The sequence below is a fragment of the Eucyclogobius newberryi genome, unplaced genomic scaffold (assembly GCF_026437365.1).
Source record: "Eucyclogobius newberryi isolate DKJ021-1_F unplaced genomic scaffold, fEucNew1.0.hap1 SCAF_14, whole genome shotgun sequence".
In the NCBI taxonomy this organism is placed as follows: domain Eukaryota; kingdom Metazoa; phylum Chordata; class Actinopteri; order Gobiiformes; family Gobiidae; genus Eucyclogobius; species Eucyclogobius newberryi.
In genome coordinates, this window is record NW_027315768.1 from 9980763 (window position 1) to 10006253 (window position 25491).

A 25491-nucleotide genomic window follows, 5' to 3' on the forward strand; every position below is an offset into this window, starting at 1 on the left:
TAAAAAAAAAAAACTATCGCCCGAACAGGGACTTGAACCCTGGACCCTCAGATTAAAAGTCTGATGCTCTGGGTTAGTTCAAAAGCAATCTTGTTGTGCGACTTCAAAGTATGTGTTTCACGCTATACCGTAAAAAATAAAGGCCGTGGCTACAGAGCCGCTGCGCGGTAAAATAGCCCAGCAGTTTCAGGAGCCGCGGCACGGCCATATAGCCTCATGGCTAACCTTGACCCTAACCTTAACCCTAACCCTAACCCGGCGTGGTCAAATAGCCCAGCAGTTTCAGTTGCCGCAGGACGAAATAGCCTAGCAGTTTCGGCCGCGCGCCGCGGCTCTGTAGACACTCCCAAAAATAAAAAGGAGAAAGAAAGAGAGAGAGAAAGAGATATTTTATTTCATTGACATATATTTGTTTGTTGTTGAAGTGTGTTTACTTTGTGTGTTCTTCTGGACCCGTCGGTGAAGGTGGGGGGGGGGGTAAAGAATAAAGTCCAAAGAATAAAGTCTGAAGAATTCGTGGGCTTGGAACTCATGTGTTTTGAACTCGTGGGCTTTGAACTCCTGTGCTTCTGAAGAATGAAGTCTAAAGAATAAGAAGAAAGCCGGTCAGAGTCTGGAAAATGAAGTCTGAAGAATAAAGTCCGGCGGTAATGCAACACTTAGATGCCAACCGCCATAAAACAACAACAACAATAAAGTCTAGTAGTAATGTAATACTTGTATGTATACCAGCCGCCATAAAACACCAAAGAAGAAGAAGAAGGTTCCTCCTGAAGAACAACTACAGTAGGTGGTGGTAATGTGCCACTTGGATACCAACCGCCATATAACATCAAAGAAGAAGAGGGTTCCTCTGGTTAAGTTCTGCGCGGTAGGGAACTCTGGATTAAGGCCTGCAGCAAGACAAGTTTATTGGGCCGTTACCAGACAAAGCTAAGTTTTTGTGACATTTGTTTGTTTTCACTTTGGATATTTCTTACCAAAACAACTTTTAAAACCCCCTGTCTTCTGAAATTATGATACAAACATGTTGAAAGAGAAAAGCTGTGTATCTTTAAAGTGGTGCTGCTCGGTGCTTCCTGCTTCCCCCTAAGATCTACGCAGAGCTGTGGGTGTGGCCTGGCTCTTCCCACTGCTCTCACTCTGCTCTCACTCAAGTTTCATTTGTGTCAAAGTCAAACTCTCAGTCGCTCTGATTCAGGAGAGATGGCGCAGAAAGAACTCGATCAAGAAGCATTTTTATGTCCCGTGTGTTTGGATCTACTGAAGGATCCAGTGACTATTCCCTGTGGACACAGCTACTGCAGGGACTGTATTCAACACTTCTGGGACATGGAGAAGATCTACAGATGTCCCTTGTGTTGCCAGAGCTTCAGCACCAGGCCTGTACTGGTCAAACACATCATGTTAGCAGGTGTAGTAGAACAGCTAAAGAAGACTGGGCTCATAGTGCCCCCTACTGTCCGCTGCTATGCCGGCCCTCAGGATGTGTCCTGTGATGTGTGCACTGGGAAGAAGCTGAAAGCTGTCCAGTCCTGTCTGCAGTGTGTGGCTTCATACTGTGAGAGCCACCTCCAGCCTCATTATGATGCTGCAGTGTTGCAGAAACACCAGTTGGTGGCACCGTCCCACAAGCTCCAGGAAAACATTTGCTCTCAACACCAAAAAGTAATGGATTTATTCTGCCGCAGCGACCAGCAGAGCATCTGTTACATCTGCTCTTTTGAACAGCACAAGGACCATGACATAGTGTCGGCTGAAGCTGAGAGGGCCCAGAAACAGGCAGAGCTGCCGCCCAGGAGAGCCCTGCTGCTCCAGAGCCTCCAGGACAAAGACACAGACCTGAAGAGACTCAAACAGGAGACCCAGGACATCAGCCACTCTGCCCAGACAGCAGTGCAGCGCAGCAGGGACAGCTTCAGAGAGAGAGTCCTTCTCTTGGAGAAAAGAAGCTCTGAAGTGGAGCTGCAGATCCTCTCCCAGGAGCAGACCCAACTGAGCCGAGTCCAAGAGCTCCAGGACCAACTGCAGCAGGAAGTGACTGAGCTGAAGAGGAGCATCTCTGAGCTGGACATGCTGTCACTCACTCCGGATCATAACCAGTTTCTACAGCTCTACGCTTCACTGTCCAAAGACACACAGAGCACAGAGCCAGCCAGGATTCAGACCGGGCCCCGAAGCTACTTTGAGGGAGTGACCAGAGCTGCGTCAGCGCTCAAGGACAAACTCCAGCTCACTCTGAGTTCAGTCCAAGTTTTACTGTCACCAGCTGAACCCAGCTCCAGAGAGTACTTCTTACGATATTATACAGAAATCACTCTGGACCCAAACACAGCTCACACCAGTCTGTCTCTATCTGATGGAAATAGAAGAGCAACATTTATGAGTGAACACCAGAGTTATCTTGATCATCCAGACAGATTCAGTTGCTGTTTTCAGGTCCTGAGCAAAGAGAGTCTGACGGGCCGCTGTTACTGGGAGGTGGAGTGGAGCGGGGAGAGTGTTTCTATTGCAGTTTCATACAGAAATATTCAGAGAAAAGGAGGCTCTTCTGAATGTGGATTTGGATTAAATGATAAATCCTGGGCCATAGACTGTGACAAAATCAGTTATTTATTTCAATTTAACTCAGTCCGGTCCCAGGTCTCAGGTCCGATCTCGTCCAGAATCGGGGTTTACCTGGACCACAGTGCAGGGGTTTTGGCGTTTTTAAGAGTCTCTGAAAGTTCCATGAGCCTCCTCCATAAATTCCAGGCCACTTTCATTCAGTCTCTCTACACTGGAGTCAGGATTGACTGGAATGCTGGATCCACCACTCATTTCCCTAAACTCAAATAACAGTTTTTGTTCTCCACTCAAATTTGTGCCTTTTATTTTTAACCAATTAAATAAAGGTTTCCGCTTCCGGTCTTCGTCACAGTTGCACGTAAGAAGGGGCTCCCTAATACTGTCGATTTTTGTACTTTTTAAGGATACATTTTACATAAGCTGCAGCCTATAACCGTGTTTTATCACGTTTTTATCTGGATTAACTACTTTTAACCACTGGATGTCTTGATTTTAATGTTTTAAACTACTTGGACACTGACCGGCTACATCAAGCTACCCCAGCTACATCAAGCTAGCTTGCCATCTTGCGAGTTGGAGCTTGGAGTTTCTGCGTCTGAGTCCGGGACGACCATGATCCCGCGGTGGTCCTGGGTGGGACCCACGCTGCTGCCACCAGTGCTCAGCTTACTGACACAGCGAGCTATGCCACCAACGCCTCTGAGACCCGGCGGCCCTCCTCATCAGCACTTGGTGGGAACTCGGAAGCCCGCCGCTGGTTCCAGTAGGGAGCCAGGCCCAAGGCTTTGGTGAGCTCCACACCCATCAAGAGCTCATAGACTTTGGTCGGGTCACGCAATGGTGACGGGGCACCGGGCTCATCCGTGGACCTACATAACCGGTTTGGTCTTCCCACCGTATTGCCGGGCCCAACTGCCCGGCGTGAGCTGGGAGGCTCTGCGCCGCTGGCCTCGCGCGGTCAGCCATCGCGGGGAGCTCCCAGGGGGTCCCGTGGGGGAAGCGCTGCTGTGGAACTGGGCCGCACACAGAAACCCACAGTACTCGTCCTGGGATCATCTATGGTGAGAGACGTGCAGGTGGGAAAGGGCTACACCTCCTGTCATCCTGGTGCCCTCGATACAGTCCAGGACTTAAACACCACCGCTCCAAACATCCTGCGTCATCACCCGTCTGTGTCTTTTGTGGTCGTTCATGTTGGCACAAACGATTTAAAACTACAGCAATCAGAGAAACTTAACGAGAATTTTATCTCCCTGATTAACACTGTGAAGAACACTGGAAAACTCTTCAAGTCGTGAAGACGTGAAGTTCAGTCGCCTCAAACGATTTGGACTATTTAAGCGGGATCGCCTTCACCCAAATATGTATGGATCTCGTCTTCTCTCTCTTAACATCGACCTCACTCTTGCATCTGCAGCAGTCAATGTGTGACAATCAGGTATGGTCACTTCAAATAATCATGGACCTCTTCAGATACCAGTCAGGATTACAAGCAGAACATTAGTGTCAGGGCCTCAACCTTCCCGAAACTCTATTGCACCTATGGAAATGGGAAAGGACTCAAGTGACATTTGTGTTGTGAATAATTTTTGGAACAGAGTCAAAACAGACCGAAAAAATTACAAATCATATTTAATCAGCATTAAGCCTACTAAAAACCAACCCATATCAAAAACTCAAGATGATAATGTTCTAAACACTGTTTTAAATATGGGAGTGTCTACAGAACTCATGTTTTTAATCTCACAATTCACACTGAAAGTATCCCATTACTATGGAAAACTGCTTTTGTTCTCCCGTTGCACAAAGGAGGCCAGACAAATTATTTGAAGAATTTCCGTCCAATCTCAAAACTATCCTGCCTAGCAAAACTCTTGGAGAAGCTAATAAGTAACCAGGTGCGAGCTTTCTTAACCAAATATTCCATTTTAAATAACTAGCAATCTGGATTTAGACCAGGGCACAGCACTATCACAGCTGCTACCAAAGTTATAAATGATATTGCTATTGCATTGGATAATCATGAAGAATGTACTGCTGTTTTTGTTGAGCTATCAAAAGCCTTTGATTCAGTGGATCACTGTATTCTCTTGGATCGTCTGAATGTTATTGGGTTTGATACAAATTCAAAAAAATGGTTTTCCAGATTACCTCACAAATAAAGCTCAAGCTGTTTCTGTTGATGGCTTTAAATCTGAATTTTCTTACCTTAATGAAGGTGCTCTTCAAGGCTCCGTCCTTGGACCACTGTTATTTACAATTTATATAAACTCAATTGGACATAATCTAAAACACAGTAGCACCCACTTGTATGCAGATGATGCAATTCTGTATGCTAAGGCTCCTTCTTGAGCACAAGTAATTCAAAGATTTTCACTCCATCCAACAAAACTTAATTTAAAATTATTAATGAATTCAAATAAAACAAAATGTATGCTGTTCTCCAAAAGACACTCTAGAGACCCAAAAAATATATATTTTCTTACTTCTGCATCTGGATTGATGATAAACTCTCCTTCAACAAACACATACAAGAGCTGACAAATAATCTTAAAGCCAGATTGTCATTCTGCTTTGGAAGTAAAACGTGTTTTCCCCACAGTTAATCCAGGCCACATTTCTCTCGGTTCTAGATTATGGTGATATTATATATATATATGCATTCTACAGAAACACTGTTAAAACCTCTGAACTCAGTTTATCACTCAGCTCTGAGGTTCATTACAGTAGAAGGATACGGAACTCATCACTGTGATTTATATTCTGAAGTCGAATGGCAATCATTGGATGCAAGACGAGAACAGCACTGCCTTTTGTTTGTGTACAAGGCTCTACTTGGCATTTTGCCTGATTATTTATCCAGTTTATTGCACATTAGTTCAAGTATTCACCGTTTGAGGTCCCAGGAAATGTTTATCTTACAATCCCATCATGTTAACACACAGACAGGAAAAAAGGCTTTCATCAACTTTACTCCCTCTTTGTGGAACAAAACACTGACTTTTTAAATTAAATCGTTTTATGCCTTTTAATGAGTTTAAAGCACTTGTCAAGGACGACCCTCAGTGCCAATGCACTTGATTTACATAATTGTATCTCAGATTGTATGTTTTAATGTGTTTTAATGTATTGATTAATTTTATTGATTGTTTTATTTGTGTTTTAGTATCCTATGTTTGTTGTGTATTTTGTGTTGTGTTTTAACAGGGTACCCATGAAAAAGAGAACTTTTCTCATTGGGTTTTCCCTGTATAAATAAATAAATTAAATGAAAAATGAAATACTTTTTTATGGAGGATTCTCAAAAAATTAAAACATTTTACACACTTTAAACACTTTAGTTTAATTAATTAAAGCTGAAAAAATAAAATCCAAAAACGTGAGAGTAAAATTTACCTTTCCTGAGTAATATTAGAATGAATATCCACTGACTCTTTCAGAGTCAGATTTACAAATGGGAAAGAACCAAAAGAGCTCCTTAAACATAACTGACAACAGACTGAGTTATTCTATATATCTCATTTCAGCATTCTTTACACAAACATGTGACACATATTTTATAGAGCCTATTTGAAGCCAAAATAAATACAAGTTTCTGGTCTTACCTTTACATTTTGTTAAGCCAGATTGTAAATAAGGAATAAACGAGTCCAAGAACGAAGAAGATTCAACAGTCCACGGGCTCAGGAGCGCCCTCTGCCATGAGTCAGGCGTATTGTTTGCCTCACCGAGTGAACTTTTACTGCGGGTTTAAAATTAATCTGTGAGCCTAAAACACGTTTTAGAAATACATTTCCTACATTGTCCAGAATAAGGACAATGAGTGTTTTATTTTTTATATACAGAGGGATAGTAGGACGCACTATTTGCATGTGCACCAGCACAGTTTGTGAGGCATTATAGTGTGCTCCGAGAGGTTCAAATATTGTTATTGATATTAGCTTCACACACACACTGCAAATGCTTCTTTCTCTGCTCCTTGCTCATGGACTCCAAGGTCGTTCTCCAGTATACTCCCTTGCACCTGTTTTGGAAGATTAGCACTTTTTCTTCACTTTCCACCAGTTTTCTGAACACAAGACCATATTAGGAACCGGACTGATAAAGAATATTTTGGTGGAAACTTACTGAGAGGCTGGTCCCGAGAGGTTCAACTTTCATCAATAGTCATATTCCATGTGCGTTTAGAGCGTGAGGGAAAAGGTTCCAAGCAGAGCGCCTGGTGGAACATTGTGTGGGGTAGAGTGGGGTGAGGGATAGTTTACGCTGAACAATTTGTTTTAGTCTGTAAATTGTTAGAACGTGGTCATATGAAGAATAATTTATTTCCCTGTCTTGTTTTCTCAGATATATTGAATCCAACAGAATGATGTAACTGTATTTAACTTTTTGCTCTGTCAGAATGTAAAAAGTTATTTTCTAATCTAAACTGCACCATTGACACTATTTTTACTATACTTTCAAAATTGTCATGCCAATTTTAAATACAGTTTTAAACATGTTTTTTTATTAATGCATTGTCAGATTTTGACTGCAGATGGAAAGTAGCAGTAGCTAAATCTGGTGCAGATCATCTTTTCTCTTGAAGATTAATGATTTGAGGGGCAGGAGGCTACGGTCCATCCGAACCAGAACCTCCCGTCACAAGAACAGTTTCTTTCCGTCTGCCGTTGGACTCATGAACACTACCTAAGCACCTTGCACTCACTGCACTGTCACTTCCTATTACACTACATAACTTTATATTTTATTATGTACCAAATTCCCTGTAGCACAGATAGGCCAAGCGGGGCGTCGGATGTGTATCTTGACCTCCGCAGAACCCTGAGATTGACTCACCGAACCCCTGGGGTTCGATCAAACCCAGGTTAAGAACCACTGGTTTAAAGGAGACCTCCAGTACAAAGGCAAGTGCGTCTTCTTTGTTGCAGATATTCCATACCAGGTTCGTCAAGAACGGCTAATGTCCCACCGCTTCTGTGAGGAGCTCGGGAAAAGAAAACTGGTGATTTTGAAGATAAAAAAACACGTGCTCAGAACACCAGGAGAAGCAGAGGTGCTCCTGTTATGGAAAAATATAAATTGGTCCTTATTTTTTTATTTTTTTTATTGTGGTTTGGTCAAAAACAAAACAAAAGGTGCTCAACATTCAAACACAAAACTAAATTCGAGATACATTAATGTTTTTTGACCAGGTGTAGGCAGAAGCCAAGGCTTATTGCGCCTACCCTTGTCTCAAACGCTCAACATTGGTGGACATTTTATAGTTCACAAGCCACAGTTCATCAACAAAAACAAAACTACATAATACTGGACAGTCTGCTCACAAGTATCCTCCACAAGCATTCAAGGTATTATAACAAAGCTGCATTTTCATTCTGCTAAATATTTTTCTATGATTGTTTCCTTAAAGATCCTTTTAAACAGAAAAAAAGAAATGGCATTTTTTTAATTCATCGCAACAATTGTTCCATAATTTAACTCTTTTACTTGACAAACAATGTTCCCTCAGCGTGGTTCTCACATAAGGTCTGTCAAATATACACGTTCCCCTTAAATTATATTTACTTTCCCTCTGGGTAAACTTTATCCTCAATGATGTAGGGACTTGATTACATTTAACTAAATACATAAATTTAGCAGTATACAGGTCTACCAAATCATAACATTTTAAAAGCTTAGATTGAATGAACAAAGGGTGACTCGGCGAGTTATAAGATGCATGATTGATCAGTCTAATGGCCTTTTTTTGTAGAATGAAAATTGGTTTGGTTCTAGTTTTGTATGTGTTTCCCCAGATCTCAATACCATATGTTAAATATGGCGTAATGAGAGAACAGTAAAGTAAACATAAGGCATTTTTGTTCAAAATATACTGCAATTTGTATAAAATTGCAATAGTTTTTGACACTTTTTTGAGTACATTTTGTATATGTGTTTTCCATGAAATTTTGCAATCTATGATCACTCCAAGAAACTTAATATAATTGACATGTTTGTTATTGAATACCATAAGTCTTGTTTTATTTAAGTTCAATGATAATTTATTTAATGCAAACCAGTTGTTTAGTTTATGCAGTTCTCTCTCCATCACCTTCACCAACTCACTAAGATTATGACCTGAGCAGTAAACTGTGGTATCGTCTGCAAACAAGATAAAATTAAGAACATCAGATACTTTTTGGATATCATTAATATATAATAAAAATAATTTTGGGCCCAAAACAGAGCCTTGTGGCACCCCACAACTAATTTGCTGACAACTAGACTCTGCTCCCTTCAGATGAACATATTGGAATCGATCCGATAAGTAATTATTTAACCAAGAATTTGCTTTTCCCCTAAAGCCATATTTTTCCAATTTTTGTAGTAAAATTGTGTGGTCAATTGTATCAAATGCTTTCTGTAAATCCAAAAATAAACCTATTGTATGGAGTTTTTGATCTAATGATTGGGAAATATTTTCAACCAGATTAACTACTGCCATCGTTGTGGACCTGTGTGCTCTAAAACCAAACTGATACTGATTTAATATATTGTTAACTTCAACATAGTTATCTAATCTTTTAACAAACAATTTCTCTAATATTTTTGAAAATTGTGAAAGTAAAGAAATGGGTCGATAATTACAAGTCAAATGTTTGTCACCGCCTTTGTACAAGGGAATAATCTTTGCTATTTTCATTTGATTAGGAACAATTCCTGTTTCAAAAGATTGGTTACAGATGTGAGTAAATGGATTGACAATATGTTCCATGATATTTTTGACTAAAAACATATCGAACCCATTATTATCTGTTGATTTTTTGTTTTTACAGCTCTTCACTATTTTCAATATTTCATTTTCATTTGTTGGGTTTAGAAAAAATGAATTTACACCTTCATACGTGACCCCAATCTCCATGTCATTGTTTTGAGGGGGCACAATTTTTGTTGCCAATTTATGGCCAATGTTTACAAAGTAATCATTAAACTCATGAACAATTCCCTTAATATGACTTAGTTTGTCATTGTCTTTGTTCAAATAATTAGGATAATTATTATTATTATGTCTTGTGTATTAAATCATTCATTATTTTCCATGTTCCCTGGATATTTTGTCTATGTTGCATTAATAATTTTGTATAATATTATTTCTTACAATTTCTGATTATACTAACTAATTTATTCTTGTATGCTTTATATTGAATTTCAGAAACCTGCGTTCTGGATTTTAGGAATTTCCTATATAGTTGATTTTTCTTTCTGCAAACCTTAATTATTCCTTTAGTAAACCAGGGTTTCAGCATCTGTTTTTTACAAATTATTGTCTTAAGTGGACAACAATTATTATAAATATCAAGTAATTTTGCTAAAAAGAGTTCATATGCTTCATTAGGATTTTCATACCTATAAATTTCATCCCAATTTTGTTTACTTAATTCCATTTTCAAAGTCTCAATTGCTTCAGGTGTTCTATGTCTCACTGTTCTTATGTCGCTAGTCTGATTACAAGGTGTTTTAAATACATTTTGAAGAATTGCAAAAACAGGAAGATGGTCACTAATATCAGTCATTAAAAGACCTGCATCAATTTTACCAATTTCATTTGTAAATATGTTATCAATTAATGTTATAAAAAGTATTGATAGAGTCTGTGGTTTTCTTGTGTCCACCTGGGTTAAGCAGGTCAACCTTCAAATCACCACAGACAATGTAAGACTTATTTCCAATTGAGTGAAACATATTAGATATAAACTCATTAAAATGATCCAGAGAAGAACCAGGTGTTCTATATATGCAACAGACAGTTATTTTTTTGTTTCTCCATGTGAATCTCAACCGTGACACACTCTAACATATGATCAACTGTAGTAGACATGCTTTCTATACGATTACAATGCAGGTTAGAATCTACATAGAGAGCAACTCCACCTCCTCTCTTGTCTTTTCTATTCATTACAAACAGTTCATATCCTTCCAGTTCAACAGCTGAGACTTTATCCTCATCTAACCATGTTTCAGAAATAGCAACTACACTACATTTTGGGAATAATCTTAAATAATCTTTAATAAATGGAAAATTGCTCCAAAGACTTCTACTATTAGAATGTATCACAGAGAAAGCATGTTCCATGTTCACTGTACTCTTAAACTGTTCTTCTGTGTAATATTGACAATTTGTCTGACTACAGTAAGTATCAGGATCTATATCCTTTTCAACATCATATTTACCATGTTTAACATTTAAATAATTTAAGTTATTGTAGAAATCAGTTGGATCATCTATCATTAATGGTCTCATCATGTGTATTTTGTTCTACCATGGATCCAAGTTCTGGCATGTTGTAACAATAGTATCAATAACAAAATGTATGGAGAACTCCACTGGTCCAAACACAAGTTGTTCCATAATCCAAACGAAAGGTTCATCTTCATAGTCCATTAAATAAGAAAGTATCATCCCTATAATCCAAAACAAACGATCATCTTCGTGAAGTTCATAAGTCATTTCAGTCAAAGAAAAGTCATATTTAAATAGTATTTGCCTCATTTGCACTGTTCCAAGTCTTTGATGTCCCTTTACCGTGATCACTCGTGCTTGTTCAGGCGCTCCATTTAGACGAATAAAAACACGACCATTCCTGGTCCATGTCGCTTGTATTTTCTTTTGTTTCCACAGAATTCGCGCATGTCTTGCAATATCTGCGTTTTTGCTGGTGAGGTGTTCATTAATGTACACCATGCTCCCCTTTAGCTTGCGTGCCTGGCGCAGCAGATCCACTTTGTGCTTTCTGTTCACAAAGCGAACCACTATCGCAGGTTTGGCATCGCTACGCTTTCGGGGAAGCAGGTGGCAGGCCGAAATCTCCTTCGGATCCACTTTGATGTCTTTAGTTGAGAGAAATGTAACTACTTGTTGCTCCAGTGTTAGCAACTCCTCCACCGGTGCGTCCGGTCCCACCATGGCACCGGCGCCAGCAGCTGCTCGTGCGTAATTGCGATGTTTTGTTTCTAGCCCATTAATAATTACGTCCTCCATTCGTGTGTATTGTTCAAGGTCATCGATACGTCTTTCCAATCCATTAATGACCCGATCTTTTTCCTCTAGACGTTGCCGTAGCTCTTTAACTTCATCCACCAGTGCCACTAGCTTCACTTGCTGCTGCGTCACGGTGGCGATATCTTTAGACAAGCCGTTTAGCGCTGCCTTGATTTCGTCCAAGTCTTGGACAACTTCCATCAGAGGATCTGATTTCTTTGGTGGCATTATGGTTGTGATGATGTTTCATTAAATGTCGTTAAATGCCCACGTATACAACCTGGAGCGCCAGGTTCTCTTGACCGCCTCGAGGTCGCAGGTGTAAACTGATTCTTTGTGACATTATAGACTTCACATCTCCAGTTCAAACCTGGACCCTACTGTTAGCATATAACTGATAATATCAATTATATCCAAAATAATAGAACAAATACTCCCAAACTTAATCCACAAGGATCAAACAGGATTCATTGACAAACACACGGCAACATAAGACGACCCTTACACATAATGAGCAAAATTATGTGTTATGTAATTATCATATAATACAAAAACAACAAAACAAAGCTGTAATAATGAGTTTAGATGCCAAGAGGGCTTTTGATTCTGTTAGCTGGCCATATTTATTTAAAGTGCTAAACAAATTTCAAATCAACAATTTAATTCCCAAAAAATATTGGAGCTCTTTACGATGGTCCAACATAAGGAATTAAAATCAATGGTTATCTGACAGATCTTCTGACCCTGGAAAGGGGGGGTCATGCAGGGCTGTAGCTGGTCTCCCCTCCTGTTTGCTTTAATTTATTAGACAATAACAATTCATGGTGTTACAATTGATGGGACGGAACATAAATTGTTCTGTTATATTTGACCAAACCAGAAATTTCCATAACCAATGTGATGCATTTTCTTCAAGATATTTGTCCAATGTCTGGATACAAAATGAATGTATAAATGTACAAAAAACTGAAATGGAAACGGAATTGCTTGGATACTTAGGGGTGGTCCTCCATAGAGACTTGGAGAGATTATCCCCCTCTTTAATTAGGCCCGAGCGCCACAAGCTGGCGAGAGGCCTATTAATCTCGTAAGGCCGTGCGAAGCACGGCTGCCAAAGTACGCACGAAATCGAGCCAGAAAGGGTTCGCCCACTTCCAAACACTCACTAACGCACTCCTTCACTCACGCATGCCCGTGCATACTAATTAGTAGTAGGAAAATGGATCCCCATATAAAGCACTCATTTGCCCTAAGTAGCTCACGAATACGTTCCCCATCTCTTGCATGTTCCGTGCATATAAGCATGTGATGCAAAATTTGAACATTATTACTGTATAGAGGGCCAAAAACACAAAGTGGGCAGAGCCCACTAAGTCTATGTGAAAGGATTGATACTATAAAAATGAATATTTTGCCCAAATTTTCCAATTTGTTCCAAACTCTCCCAATTTCCATCCAAACCGGCTGTTTGATGAGTGGAATAAAGCCATTTCAAGATTTGTATGCCAAGGGAAATAAACCTGTATCCGTTTCAAAACCTTACAATCATCAAAAGAAAAAGGAGGCTGGAGCTTACCTTCTTTGAAAAGTTACTTAATTTTGGCTCAATTCAGAGCGTTGCTGTACTGGTGTGACCCAGAGTATGAAGCTCAATGGAAAAAATATGAGGAATAATGTTGTCTCGGGATTCCTGTACCGGCCTTATTGGGTGATAACATAACGTTTTTTTCACTAGATTGTTAAAGATAATCAAACGAAAAGCTTTGATATGTATAAGGAATCCTTTGGCTTAGAGAAACAGGACTTTTAAAGGTTTTTACAAATAAGGACTATACTATTCTATATCCCTCTGACATCCCTCTGGGATGTTTTTCAAGAATTAAAAATTGGAACGTTCAAGGGGAATTATATCTAAATTCTATCAATGTATTTCTAATCTGGACAGCTACGAAAATGTGTTTTTTCATAACACCTTGTCAAAGTGGCCATTATTCACAAGGAAATGCAAACTGTAGGAGAAACTGTGGCACCAGGAGACAAACCACTATCACGTGTTTTGGGACTGTCCTGTTTCCCAGAAATGTGACCAGCCGTGGATAAACCAGGCACAAGTCTCCCCAGAGACATTTTGAGTTATTCACAGATTCACAGAAAGTGTACTTTCAAAGCTATCCAATGATGTCTCACTCATGTACATCTGATAATATTTGAATAAGTTGTGGTCATTTGAACGTATAAAACTCTGAAAAACTTTTACTGAGAAACGGGGCTCAAACATTCCTGACCTGGGCTCACAAGGTTGGACAATGTGCTCATTTGCATCTCATTGAGATAAGCCCTCCCCTCCTCACACTGTCACACTGTTTTTGGTGCATTCAGAATTAAGTAATGTTTATTACACTAATCGGTAACAAGCTACACAAACACAGAGTTAAATTAAATTGTATTTTCACATTAACAAATCACATCTCTACCATCCAGAAGTCGAGAGTTGAACTTAAAAATAAAATTTCAGCTTTAGCTAATATATGAGCAGATTGCCAATGTTAGATACTGGGCCAGTGACTGTTTACATTCTCATCTATTTCATTGTTTGTTTTGCCACAATTTAAAACCTACTCCTTTGACGTCCGTGCATTGTCCGTTTAACATTAGAGGCCTTATTTATCAATGATTTCCTATTAGTCTGCGCTCAACAGTTCCAGCCTGAAGCAGCGTTTTAGCTTAGTTTAGCTCTGCCCGGTTCCGGTAGCCTAACTCGACCCCCAAAGTCAGGGTTAAAGTAATCCTTTAGAGTAAAAGTACCTCAGTTCCGTTGCAAATGGTCTCTGCGAGTCCAATAATGCAAGGGTCCAGTGCTGCAGATCTCACAGCGCTCCGTCCGGCTCCGGTCAGAACAACAACAAGCCGAACTCGGCGGCAAAAGTGACAATAAAATCACGAAAACTAACACCAAACCACCATAAAACACACCCCACACGACCCACACAACCCACGGGTCAGGAGATACAGAACAACCCGAAAAAATAAGCCGTAAAATAGCGCAGGAACAAACAACACAACATAGCAGGGATTGTATCTTGTGATTACTTACGCCCAGGATCAGGGGCACTTTCATTTTGTCTGGCATTTGGTGGATGTAGTAGTGGTAGAATCATAAGCTCTGGAGAAAGTCTGGAGAAATTAATGAAACTGCTGAGGGCATTATGCTGCACAAGTAGCCATGTGCTTCGCAGCTGATTGGTCGAAAAATAACAACTAAAATAGGTCACATCCCTGAGCGGAGCACGTAAAAGAGCCAAAAACTACCCATCTTTAACAGCTTAATGTATGCTTTTAAAATAATCAATACTGTCATCTGAAACACGGAGTGGCTTATACATGACTTCATCTTGCACAATCTGCAAAAAAACAAAAATCACTAATTAAAAAAAACAAAACGTAAAAGCTCTGTTGCTCTGTTCCGTCTGCGCCGACTTAAGGCGGCACAAATGTTGGACTGAAGTTCACAATGTACTGCAGACCATTTTGGACATTGCCATCCGTCTGAACTTTAGAACTATTACTTGGGCCTCAAAACTCCTGCAATGGACAAAGTTCTTAGATAACTTTGGAACGTACATTGGCCAAAGGAAGAAAGGCCCTCACAAAGAAATAGATGATGCAAACATCACCATCAATCAAGGACTGGACAGACTTTATGGTAGACATCAGACTATTGGAAAAACTGACGTTCGGCCGTAACTTGGCAATGGACAGATTTGAGGGACTCTGGACTAAATGGGACTTGTCTCATCTCATTATCTATTACAAAATATAGAGGGGAAAGGTAAGCTTTATTTAAAGAACTTGCTGATCTGGGGTTTACTGTCAATTTATGGTTGATTAACAAAGCAGTGATTTAAGTTTCTCCTATCCATCAACCTCTAAATAGAATATAAAGTAAAGTGATGCTATATGCAGCGTTTACCACCGGCCACTAGAGACCACCACAGGTTAGGCTCGGGTAGTCGGGCGGCCATTGTGGTTAGTTACTTTCACATGCTGCGTTTTGCTGCTCTACTTAATACCTGTAAGCACTGTTCCCTCTAAGCTGAGCGCCTGCGCAATTGCGCACTCCTCGCACATAGAAAATCTATGTAGCGCAGAAAATAAAATTCACCACAAACGGCTACCGTGGGCAATCTAGCAGGAAACGCAAGCGTTTGACACATTGTAAATCTAGTGTACAGTAGAAGTACTGTCCAGGGGACACGTCGTGTTCCCTATATTTTCAGTTTCAAAACGCTGTGTGTTTTATTACAATCATGCTCATATTCACTGAGAAATAGTCTAATTAGTCCCGCAGCGCGCACTGCGGGCGCATTCAAAAGACGTGTCACTATTTGTTATTCTAATAGTCCGCTGACTAATGTGCAATTACTGTCGTGATCACATGCAATGGTAATTATGTATTTATTTTTATCTTTATTATTTTTCCCCTCCATCCCTTGTTGGGTAATGGGAGGTTTTGTCTATAAGAGATAAGTGATCTGTTCTTTTCTTCTGTATCTACCTCTGTATCTACCTGCGTTGCGTCAATGAAATTTCCCCATGTGGGGCAATAAAGGAATATCTTATCTTCCATCAATCCATCCATCTTCTTCCGCTTTATCCGGGGCCGGGTCGCGGGGGCAGCAGTCTGAGCAGGGACTCCCAGACTTCCTTCTCCCCAGACACTTCCTCTAACTCCTCCGGGGGGATCCCGAGGCGTTTCCAGGCCAGCCGAGAGACATAGTCTCTCCAGCGTGTCCTGGGTCTTCCCCGGGGCCTCTTCCCGGTGGGACATGCCTGAAATAGGCGCCCAGGAAGCACCCGGAACAGATGCCCGAGCCACCTCAGCTGGCTCCTCTCGACGTGAAGGAGCAGCGGCTCTACTCCGAGCTCCCCCCGTGTGGCCGAGCTCCTCACCTTATCTCTAAGGGAGCGCCCAGCCACACGGCGGAGGAAACTTGTTCTGCCCATTCTCAAGGTTTTAGTTGTTACAAGGGTTGTACATTAGCCTACACCGCCCTCTTGTGTTCGCCCAGTGCTATTGTTTGTTTTCGTCTAAAAATCCAAGATGGCCGCACGCCATGCCGAGTTTGTCATGTGTTGAGCTCGTGTTTCCCACATACGTGTTGTTGCTTTGGACAATATTTGTCTGTAAGTATCGTGATGTAAAGGTATAAGTTTGTTATTGATTTTGGGTGATTTCTGCATTGTTTTGAGCAGGTTTGAACCTAAATTAATGTGTTAGCCTAGTATTTTATTTGCCTGTCAGCAGCTAATTACATATTTTGTATTCCAGTTTTACGGTTGGTCTAAGAGGACAACAGCTGTATGCTGTTCTTCAATAAATGAACAAAACACCAAGACGTCTGTTTATTGGAGCGCCGTCATCTGGCAGTCTAGCCTTGCAAAGAGAGTAACTTGGGGCGAGGACAGCACAGTAAAAAGACATCAGCGCAGCTGGCACAACCACCACGAGGGAACACATACATACATACATACCAACCATGAGCCTACGATCGGGACGGCAGTATCTTCTGAGCCCTTCACCAGAAGAAGAGTCTGAGTCACAAGTGTCTCAACAAAAAGACAAGACAGACAACATGGATGATGCAGAAAGTGCACGTAAAGCAGAGAACATGGACAACACGGGCAGCGTGAACACACCAGATAAGTCTATACGTTCACATGTATCCACACGTTCATCCAGAAGTTCTGCAGTCAGCTCTGCAGCATTAAAGGCACAAGCAAAAGCAGACGCCGCACGTTCACGGCTCACATTTTCTATAAAAGAAGCATCCATAATGAAACAAAAAGCCGATCTTGAGGCTAATCTACATGTTTTGAACTGTGAAAAAGATGTTTTGAACTGTGAAAAAGATGCTGCAGGCAGAGGCTGTGAAAAAGATGCTGAGGCAGAGGCTGCTGCTTATGAAGAGGAGGAGGAACCTGCTAGAACTGAACTAAGTCAAGCATTAGTGGGTCCACCTGCCAATCCAATTCAACGCACATCAGAGTATGTGCAAAAGCACTCAGATCATCGCTTCGAAGGATTTACATCCACAGCTGATCCACAAGCCCGCCATGAAGCAGCACAAGAACAATGTGAAAATAAAAACACACACAGCAAGGTGCAAATCAAACCTGAAGAAAAGGCATTCTACCCGGAGGCTGTGAATTCCTCTAATCTACATCTGTATAACCCCACACATCAAACGTCTGATATCCAGGGTGTACAAGATATTACCAGGTACCTGACACGCAGAGAAATGCTGAGCACTGGACTTTTGCAGTTTGATAAACACCCTGAAAACTACTGGGCGTGGAAGTCGTCATTCCAAAATGCCATTAAAGACTTGAACGTTACAGCTCAAGAAGAGCTGGATCTAATCATAAAGTGGCTTGGAGTTGAATCCAGTCGGCAAGCAAAGAGAATACGCTCTGTACATGTTTTCAACCCGACAGCAGCTCTAAAACTTGTGTGGGAAAGACTCGAGGAAAGTTACGGGTCTCCTGAAGTAGTGGAAAATGCTCTGCTAAAGAAGATTGAACAGTTTCCAAAACTCAATAACAGAGACAATGTGAAGTTGAGAGAGCTGGGTGACATTCTACAGGAAATAGAATGTGCTAAAGATGGAGGTTATCTACCAGGCCTCTCATATTTGGACACCGCTCGTGGAGTGAATCCCACCGTGGAGAAGCTGCCCTACGGTTTACAGGAAAAGTGGATCACAACTGGAGCCAGGTACAAGGAGGAACACCAAGTGGCTTTTCCCCTGTTCAGCGTCTTCTCCAGATACGTGAGACAACAAGCAAAAATAAGAAACGACCCAAGCTTTGTCATCACACCCCCTGCCAGCGCTCTCACAAGCTACAGAAAAGAGAAAAACGTCAGAGGTAATTACAGTCAAGTAATAAGTGTGCACAAAACAGATATTCCTACAGATTCTTATTCTGCACCGAACAGTTACAGTAAGCTTACAGAAAGCCCTGATAAACTCTGTCCAATACACAAAAAACCTCACCCTCTTAAAAAGTGCAAAGGTTTTAGAGCAAAACCAATAGATGAGCGCAAGTCATTCCTAAAAGACAACAGAATCTGTTATAAATGCTGCGGCTCTACTCAACATATAGCGAAAGACTGCAAAGTACAAATAAGGTGTACAGACTGTGGTAGTGACAGACATTTGACAGCGTTACACCCAGGTCCTGCTTTAGCTGAGAGTACAGAGCCTGACAGAGATGATGGCGGGGAGAGACAAGATAATACTAGTGTCTCTGTAGTCTCAAAATGCACTGAGATCTGTGGCGATGCAGACATCCCACACTCATGCTCCAAAATAAGCCCAGTGTTAGTCTATCCTACTGGCTAAAGAGAACAATCCAGAAAGATGTGCGCAGTGCTTGATGAACAAAGCAACAAGTCACTGTTTTTCGAGCTCTTTAACATTAAGACTCCTTCTGACACTTACACCCTCAGAACATGCTCAGGCCTGTCAGATAATGTTGGCAGAACAGCAATGAACTTCATAATAGAGTCAGTTGATGGCAAAGTAAAGCTCCCACTGCCAAACCTGATTGAGTGTGACATGATACCGGACAATAGAAAAGAGATTCCGTCCCCTCAAGTGGCAATGAAGTTTACACACCTACAAAAGGTAGCTGACAAAATACCTCCCGTAGAAGAGAACGTTCCCATTCTACTGCTATTGAGAAGGGACATAATACAGGTACACAAAGTCAGAGAGAGAATCAATGGCGCCCACAGTATGCCCTATGCACAGCGTTTAGACTTAGGGTGGGTCATTGTGGGTGAAGCCTGTCTTGGGAAAACACATAAACCCCCAAATGTGAATGTTATGAAAACACATGTTCTCCAGAATGGTCGGCCGTCCTATCTGAGTCCATGTCCTAACACATTTCAAATTAAAGAGTTGCCAAGTGGTTTCAGTACTCAAGCTAATGAAAGAAACCGTGCAAACTGTCATGCAGAGCACCTAGGACAAACAGTTTTTGACCGTACAAAAGATGATGACAAACCAGCGCTGTCAGTAGAGGATAAAGACTTTATTGACATAATGGAAAAGGAAGTGTACTGGGACGAAGCTAACAGCTGGGTGGCGCCATTGCCATTCCGCTCCCCCAGACCACGTCTTTCGAGTAACAGAAAGCAAGCGCTCACTCGTCTCCAGTCCCTCCGAAAGACATTGGACCGAAAACCTGAAATGAAAAGACAATACATAGAGTTCATGCAAAACATGCTAAATAATGACCATGCGGAGCTCGCGCCACCTCTGGACTCAGGCAAAGAACACTGGTACTTACCGTCCTTTGGTGTGTACCATCCTCAAAAACCTGACCAGCTGAGAGTAGTTTTTGACTCAAGTGCAGAGTATGAAGGACAGTCACTTAACAAAGTCTTACTAAGTGGACCTGACTTCAATAACACACTTCTAGGTGTCCTCATGCGTTTTAGGAAGGAACCTGTAGCATTCTCAGCTGACGTGCAGCAGATGTTTTATTGTTTCGTTGTGAGAGAGGAACATAGGGACTATCTCAGATTCCTTTGGTATGAGGACAATGATCCAAACAAAGACATCCGAGACTACAGGATGAAGGTTCACGTCTTTGGAAATAGTCCTTCCCCGGCTGTGGCAATTTACTGTATGAGACGCGCTGCAGCTGAGGGTGAGAAAGAACATGGACATGATGCAAGGAAGTTCATCATGAGACATTTTTATGTAGATGACGGACTTTCATCCACAGCTACCACAGAGGAAGCTGTTGAGATACTGAGTAATGCACAAAACATGTTGGCACAATCAAACTTAAAACTACACAAGGTAGCCTCCAACAACCACAAAGTAGTGGATGCCTTTCCTTCAGAAGAGAGGGCAAAATATTTGAAGGACTTGGATTTAGAGTTGGACAACATACCCCTGCAAAGAAGCTTAGGTGTCCTCTGGAATCTAGAAAAAGACAGCTTCACTTTTCATGTCGGCACAGAGCAAAAACCATACACTAGGAGGGGTGTACTGGCCACTGTGAACAGTTTATACGACCCACTAGGTTTTGTATTGCCTATCACCATGCAAGGAAAAGCTCTTCTCCGTGAACTGACTGCAGAGCAAAACGACTGGGATAAACCACTTCCTGCAGAGAGAGAAGAGGAATGGAACAGATGGAGAAAATCCTTAAAAGATCTCGAGGAGCTACAGATACCGAGATGCTAACTGCCGTTTTCACAGACCACTGCTGTGAGAAAAGAACTGTGTATATTCTCGGATGCCTCCACTATGGCGATTGGAACAGTTGCGTATCTGAGAGCCCTCGATAGTGAAGGTCAGTGGCACACAGGCTTTATTATTGCCAAGTCTAAAGTAGCACCACGACCTGCACACACAATACCGAGACTGGAGTTATGCGCAGCAGTTTTAGCTGTAGAGATGTTTGAACTCATTAGAGACGAATTGGACATTGAAATAGAGACTGTCAAGTTTTTTACAGACAGTAAGATTGTACTTGGCTACATACACAACAACACAAAGAGGTTTCACACTTATGTAGCAAATCGTGTGACAAAGATCAGAAAGACCACTTATCCTGCACAGTGGCATTACATTGCTACAAGTGACAATCCAGCAGACAATGCCACCAGGCCTATTGCAGCTTCCACTTTACCTCACACTAACTGGTTTAGTGGTCCTTCCTTTCTGACACAGCCATGTTTAGAGGTGTCACACCTTGACTCTTTCAGTCTCATAGAACCCGACTCAGACACGGAGATTAGACCTGAGGTCAAGACTTTTATCACTAAAACCTCAGTAACTCAACTAGAGTCTCACCGTTTTGAAAGATTTTCTCATTGGATGAGACTGTGTCGCTGTATTGCATCACTACAACATGTAGCATACAAGAAAACAGCAAACACAAAATGTAAAGGATGGCAGTGTTTTAACGACCATAACACTGTAGAGGAGCTGTCACAAGCAGCTAAGTTTATCATTCACACAGTGCAAAGTGAAACATTCAAAGAAGAATACAGGTGCATAAAAGAAAATCTGCCACTCCCAAAACAAAGCAGTCTAAAAAAGTTAAACACAGTCATTGATGAAGAAGGCCTCCTTAGAATAGGAGGACGCTTGGCACCTGCAAATCTGACAAACGATGAGAAACATCCACTCGTCATTCCACATAGCCACCACATAGCTGTGCTTCTTATGAGATGTTACCATGAGAAAGTGGCACATCAGGGTCGCCACATAACAGAAGGAGCACTCAGAGGAGCTGGATTTTGGATTATTGGCTGCAAAAGACTCGTATCTTCTGTCATTCACAAATGTGTACTCTGTCGTAAGCTCAGGGGACAGCTGCAAGTTAGAAAGATGGCAGACTTACCCATTGATAGGCTGTCACCTATGCCGCCATTCACCAGTGTAGGGTTGGACGTGTTTGGCCCTTGGACAGTGACTACACGCCGCACCAGAGGAGGAAGCGCAGACAGTAAACGCTGGGCTGTACTTTTCACCTGCATGTCCACACCGAAATGACTGGCCAATGGGACGTGTAATGAAAACGATCCAAAGCATGGACAATAAGATCAGAAAAGCAGAAGTGAAAACTGTAAAAGATGGAAATGTGAAAGTGTTTTTCAGACCCATTGCAGAAATGGTTTTACTTTTACCAGATGATAATGAATCTGTTGTTTTATTTTGAAAATATTTAATGGCACAATTTGTATTGTACCAGACGGGGAGTGTTCTGCCCATTCTCAAGGTTTTAGTTGTTACAAGGGTTGTACATTAGCCTACACCGCCCTCTTGTGTTCGCCCAGTGCTATTGTTTGTTTTCGTCTAAAAATCCAAGATGGCCGCACGCCATGCCGAGTTTGTCATGTGTTGAGCTCGTGTTTCCCACATACGTGTTGTTGCTTTGGACAATATTTGTCTGTAAGTATCGTGATGTAAAGGTATAAGTTTGTTATTGATTTTGGGTGATTTCTGCATTGTTTTGAGCATGTTTGAACCTTAATTAATGTGTTAGCCTAGTATTTCATTTGCCTGTCAGCAGCTAATTACATATTTTTATATTCCAGTTTTACGGTTGGTCTAAGAGGACAACAGCTGTATGCTGTTCTTCAATAAATGAACAAAACACCAAGACGTCTGTTTATTGGAGCGCCGTCATCTGGCAGTCTAGCCTTGCAAAGAGAGTAACTTGGGGCGAGGACAGCACAAAACTCATTTCGACCGCTTGTATCCGCGATCTTGTTCTTTCGGTCACTACCCAAAGCTCATGACCATAGGTGAGGGTAGGAACGTAGACCGACCGGTAAATAGAGAGCTTTGCTTTTCGGCTCAGCTCTCTCTTTACCACAACGGTCCGATGCAGCGACTGCATCACTGCAGCCGCTGCACCGATCCGGCTGTCGATCTCACGCTCCATCCTTCCCTCACTCGTGAACAAGACCCCGAGATACTTGAACTCCTCCACTTGGGGCAAGGACACCCCACCCACCTGAAGAGGGCAAGCCACCTTCGATGGACACCCTTGTGCTTGAACATGGTGTTCGTTATGGACAATCCGTGGCGAGCACAGAAGTCCAATAACTGAACACCGCTCGGGTTCAGATCGGGGAAGCCGTTCTTCCCTATCACCCCTCTCCAGGTGTCACTGTCATTGCCCACGTGGGCGTTGAAGTCCCCCAGTAGAACAACGGAGTCCCCGGTCGGTGCACTGTCCAGTACCCCTCCCAAGGACTCCAAGAAGGCCGGGTACTCTGCACTGCTGTTCAGCCTGTAGGCCGCCACAACAGTGAGAGACCTGTCCCCCACCCGAAGGCGGAGGGATGCGACCCTCTCGTTCACTGGTGTAAACTCCAACACGTGGCGGCTGAGCTGAGGGGCTATAAGCAAGCCCACACCAGCCCGCCGCCTCTCCCCGCGGGCAACACCAGAGAAGTGGAGCGTCCAGCCCCTCTCGAGGAGATGGGTTCCAGAGCCCAAACTGTGCGTGGAGGTGAGGCCGACCATATCTAGTCGGTATCGCTCAACCTCCCGCACAAGCTCAGGCTCTTTCCCCCCCAGCGAGGTGACATTCCATGTCCCCAGAGTTAGTCTCTGTGTCTGGAGATCTGGTCGCCGAGGCCCCTGCCGTCGACTGCCGCCCAGATCTCTCTGCACCGGCCCCTTATGGATCCTCCTGCGGGTGGTGGGCCCACGGGAGGGCGGCGCCACGTCGCTCTTTCGGGCTGTGCCCGGCCGGGCCCCGTGGGGTAAGACCCGGCCACCAGGCGCTCGCCATGGAGCACCCATCCCAGGCCTGGCTCCAGGATGGGGCCCCGGTGACGCCGATCCGGGCGACGTAAACGGCCTTGTTCTTGAACTCATCATAGGGGGCTTCTGAACTGATCTTTGTCTGACCCGTCACCTAGGACCTGTTTGCCTTGGGAGACCCTACCAGGGGCTTGAAGCCCCCGACAACATAGCTCCCGGGATCATTCGGGCACTCAAACCCCTCCACCACGTTAAGGTGTCGGTTCAAGGAGAGGCAATATCTTATCTTATCTTTATCTTATTGTGTAAATGAAACTTTCTTGGCCAGACCTGACTCACGAGACAAAAGACAACATGTGCATCATTACTCTGGTCATATTTCAGTGTAAATATCTCTTGTCAAAACGTTACACTCACTCTATAAGTACGAGCTCAGGAGCAGATGAACCAGATGTGAAGACGCAGGTAAATCAGCTCACGCAGAGTAATCAAGGACAGAGGGGACAGAAGGGACAGCTGTGATTTGTTCTAAAGCAGGGACCGCGGGTGCACCGTGAGACCACCGGTTCAAAAGACGCATCACTACTGCGTTTATTTTTGTGTAAATATCTCATGTTATAACGTGGGCACCTGCGCTTTATGACAGGTGCGACCCTGTTAGTTTCATGAATCATATGAAAACAGCATCAGAAATGGTCTTGAAGTGGCACATTTTGGAGCAGCTGATGAGCATAAAATCAAAGCAAGAAGCAAACGAAGCCATCAACCTGGACAAAGTGTCCAACCATTGGAGAAGTGAGAAGGACAGACGTAAAAAAACGTAAAATTAAAGTCAAAATGTGCGCATATTCTAGGGACATTTACGAAGATGTTTATTTATGGATATTAATCATTACATGCGGTTACTACTAGATAATTTATGAGTAGAAGAAATGCTAGTAAAAAAACTGTGTAATTAGATATTTTAGGGACAAAGACACTGTATCACAAGCTACAGCACATGAAGCACAAAATGTTTTAAAATGAACTAAAGTTTATGTCTGAAAGGTGTACATGTCTCATTTGTTCCCGAACAGGACCCTCAGTCAGGCCAGAACTGGACTACAGCAAGGCCAAAGCAGGACTCTCACATATAACATACTATACATCTCATGAATAACATGATTTTTGTATTTTTCATTTTAAGTGTGCCAAATTGCTTGTAATAAAAGTAAACTAGTGAAAATTGCTGCTGTAATTTGATTCTTTTAATGTAACTTGCTGTGATGCAAGGTTTTGAACAGGCGTGATACTGGTGTGTGGCCGCAGCATGCACATCTGATGTTGCTCACAGGGGTCCTCAGTGTGCCTAGGGAGCTTGTGTGTTTGTCCAGACACATAAAAAATTAGAGGGAACTTTAAGTCTGTTCTTTATTGTGATTATTTATGTTAGAGATAGTTGTGTTATGTATAATCTACCATCTTTAGCTTACACTGCTATGCTTGTATTTCTGCAAAGCTTTTTCATCTCTGTCATTAAATATCTTACCTGACATTGAAGAGTGTGTTTCTTCATGAAGACGTTATGGCTGCGTTACCCCAGGCCCCAACTCCTCA

At 42.2% G+C, this 25491-nt stretch overlaps 1 protein-coding gene across 1 annotated transcript; it reads left to right on the forward strand.

The window, feature by feature from the left end:
* The first annotated feature begins 1125 nt into the window (after positions 1-1125).
* Positions 1126-2838, forward strand: LOC140359393 (E3 ubiquitin/ISG15 ligase TRIM25-like). Its single transcript, XM_072444292.1, has one exon. It carries the CDS (start codon positions 1207-1209, stop codon positions 2836-2838), a length of 1632 nt encoding a protein of 543 aa, XP_072300393.1. The 5' UTR covers positions 1126-1206.
* The last annotated feature ends 22653 nt before the right edge of the window (positions 2839-25491 follow it).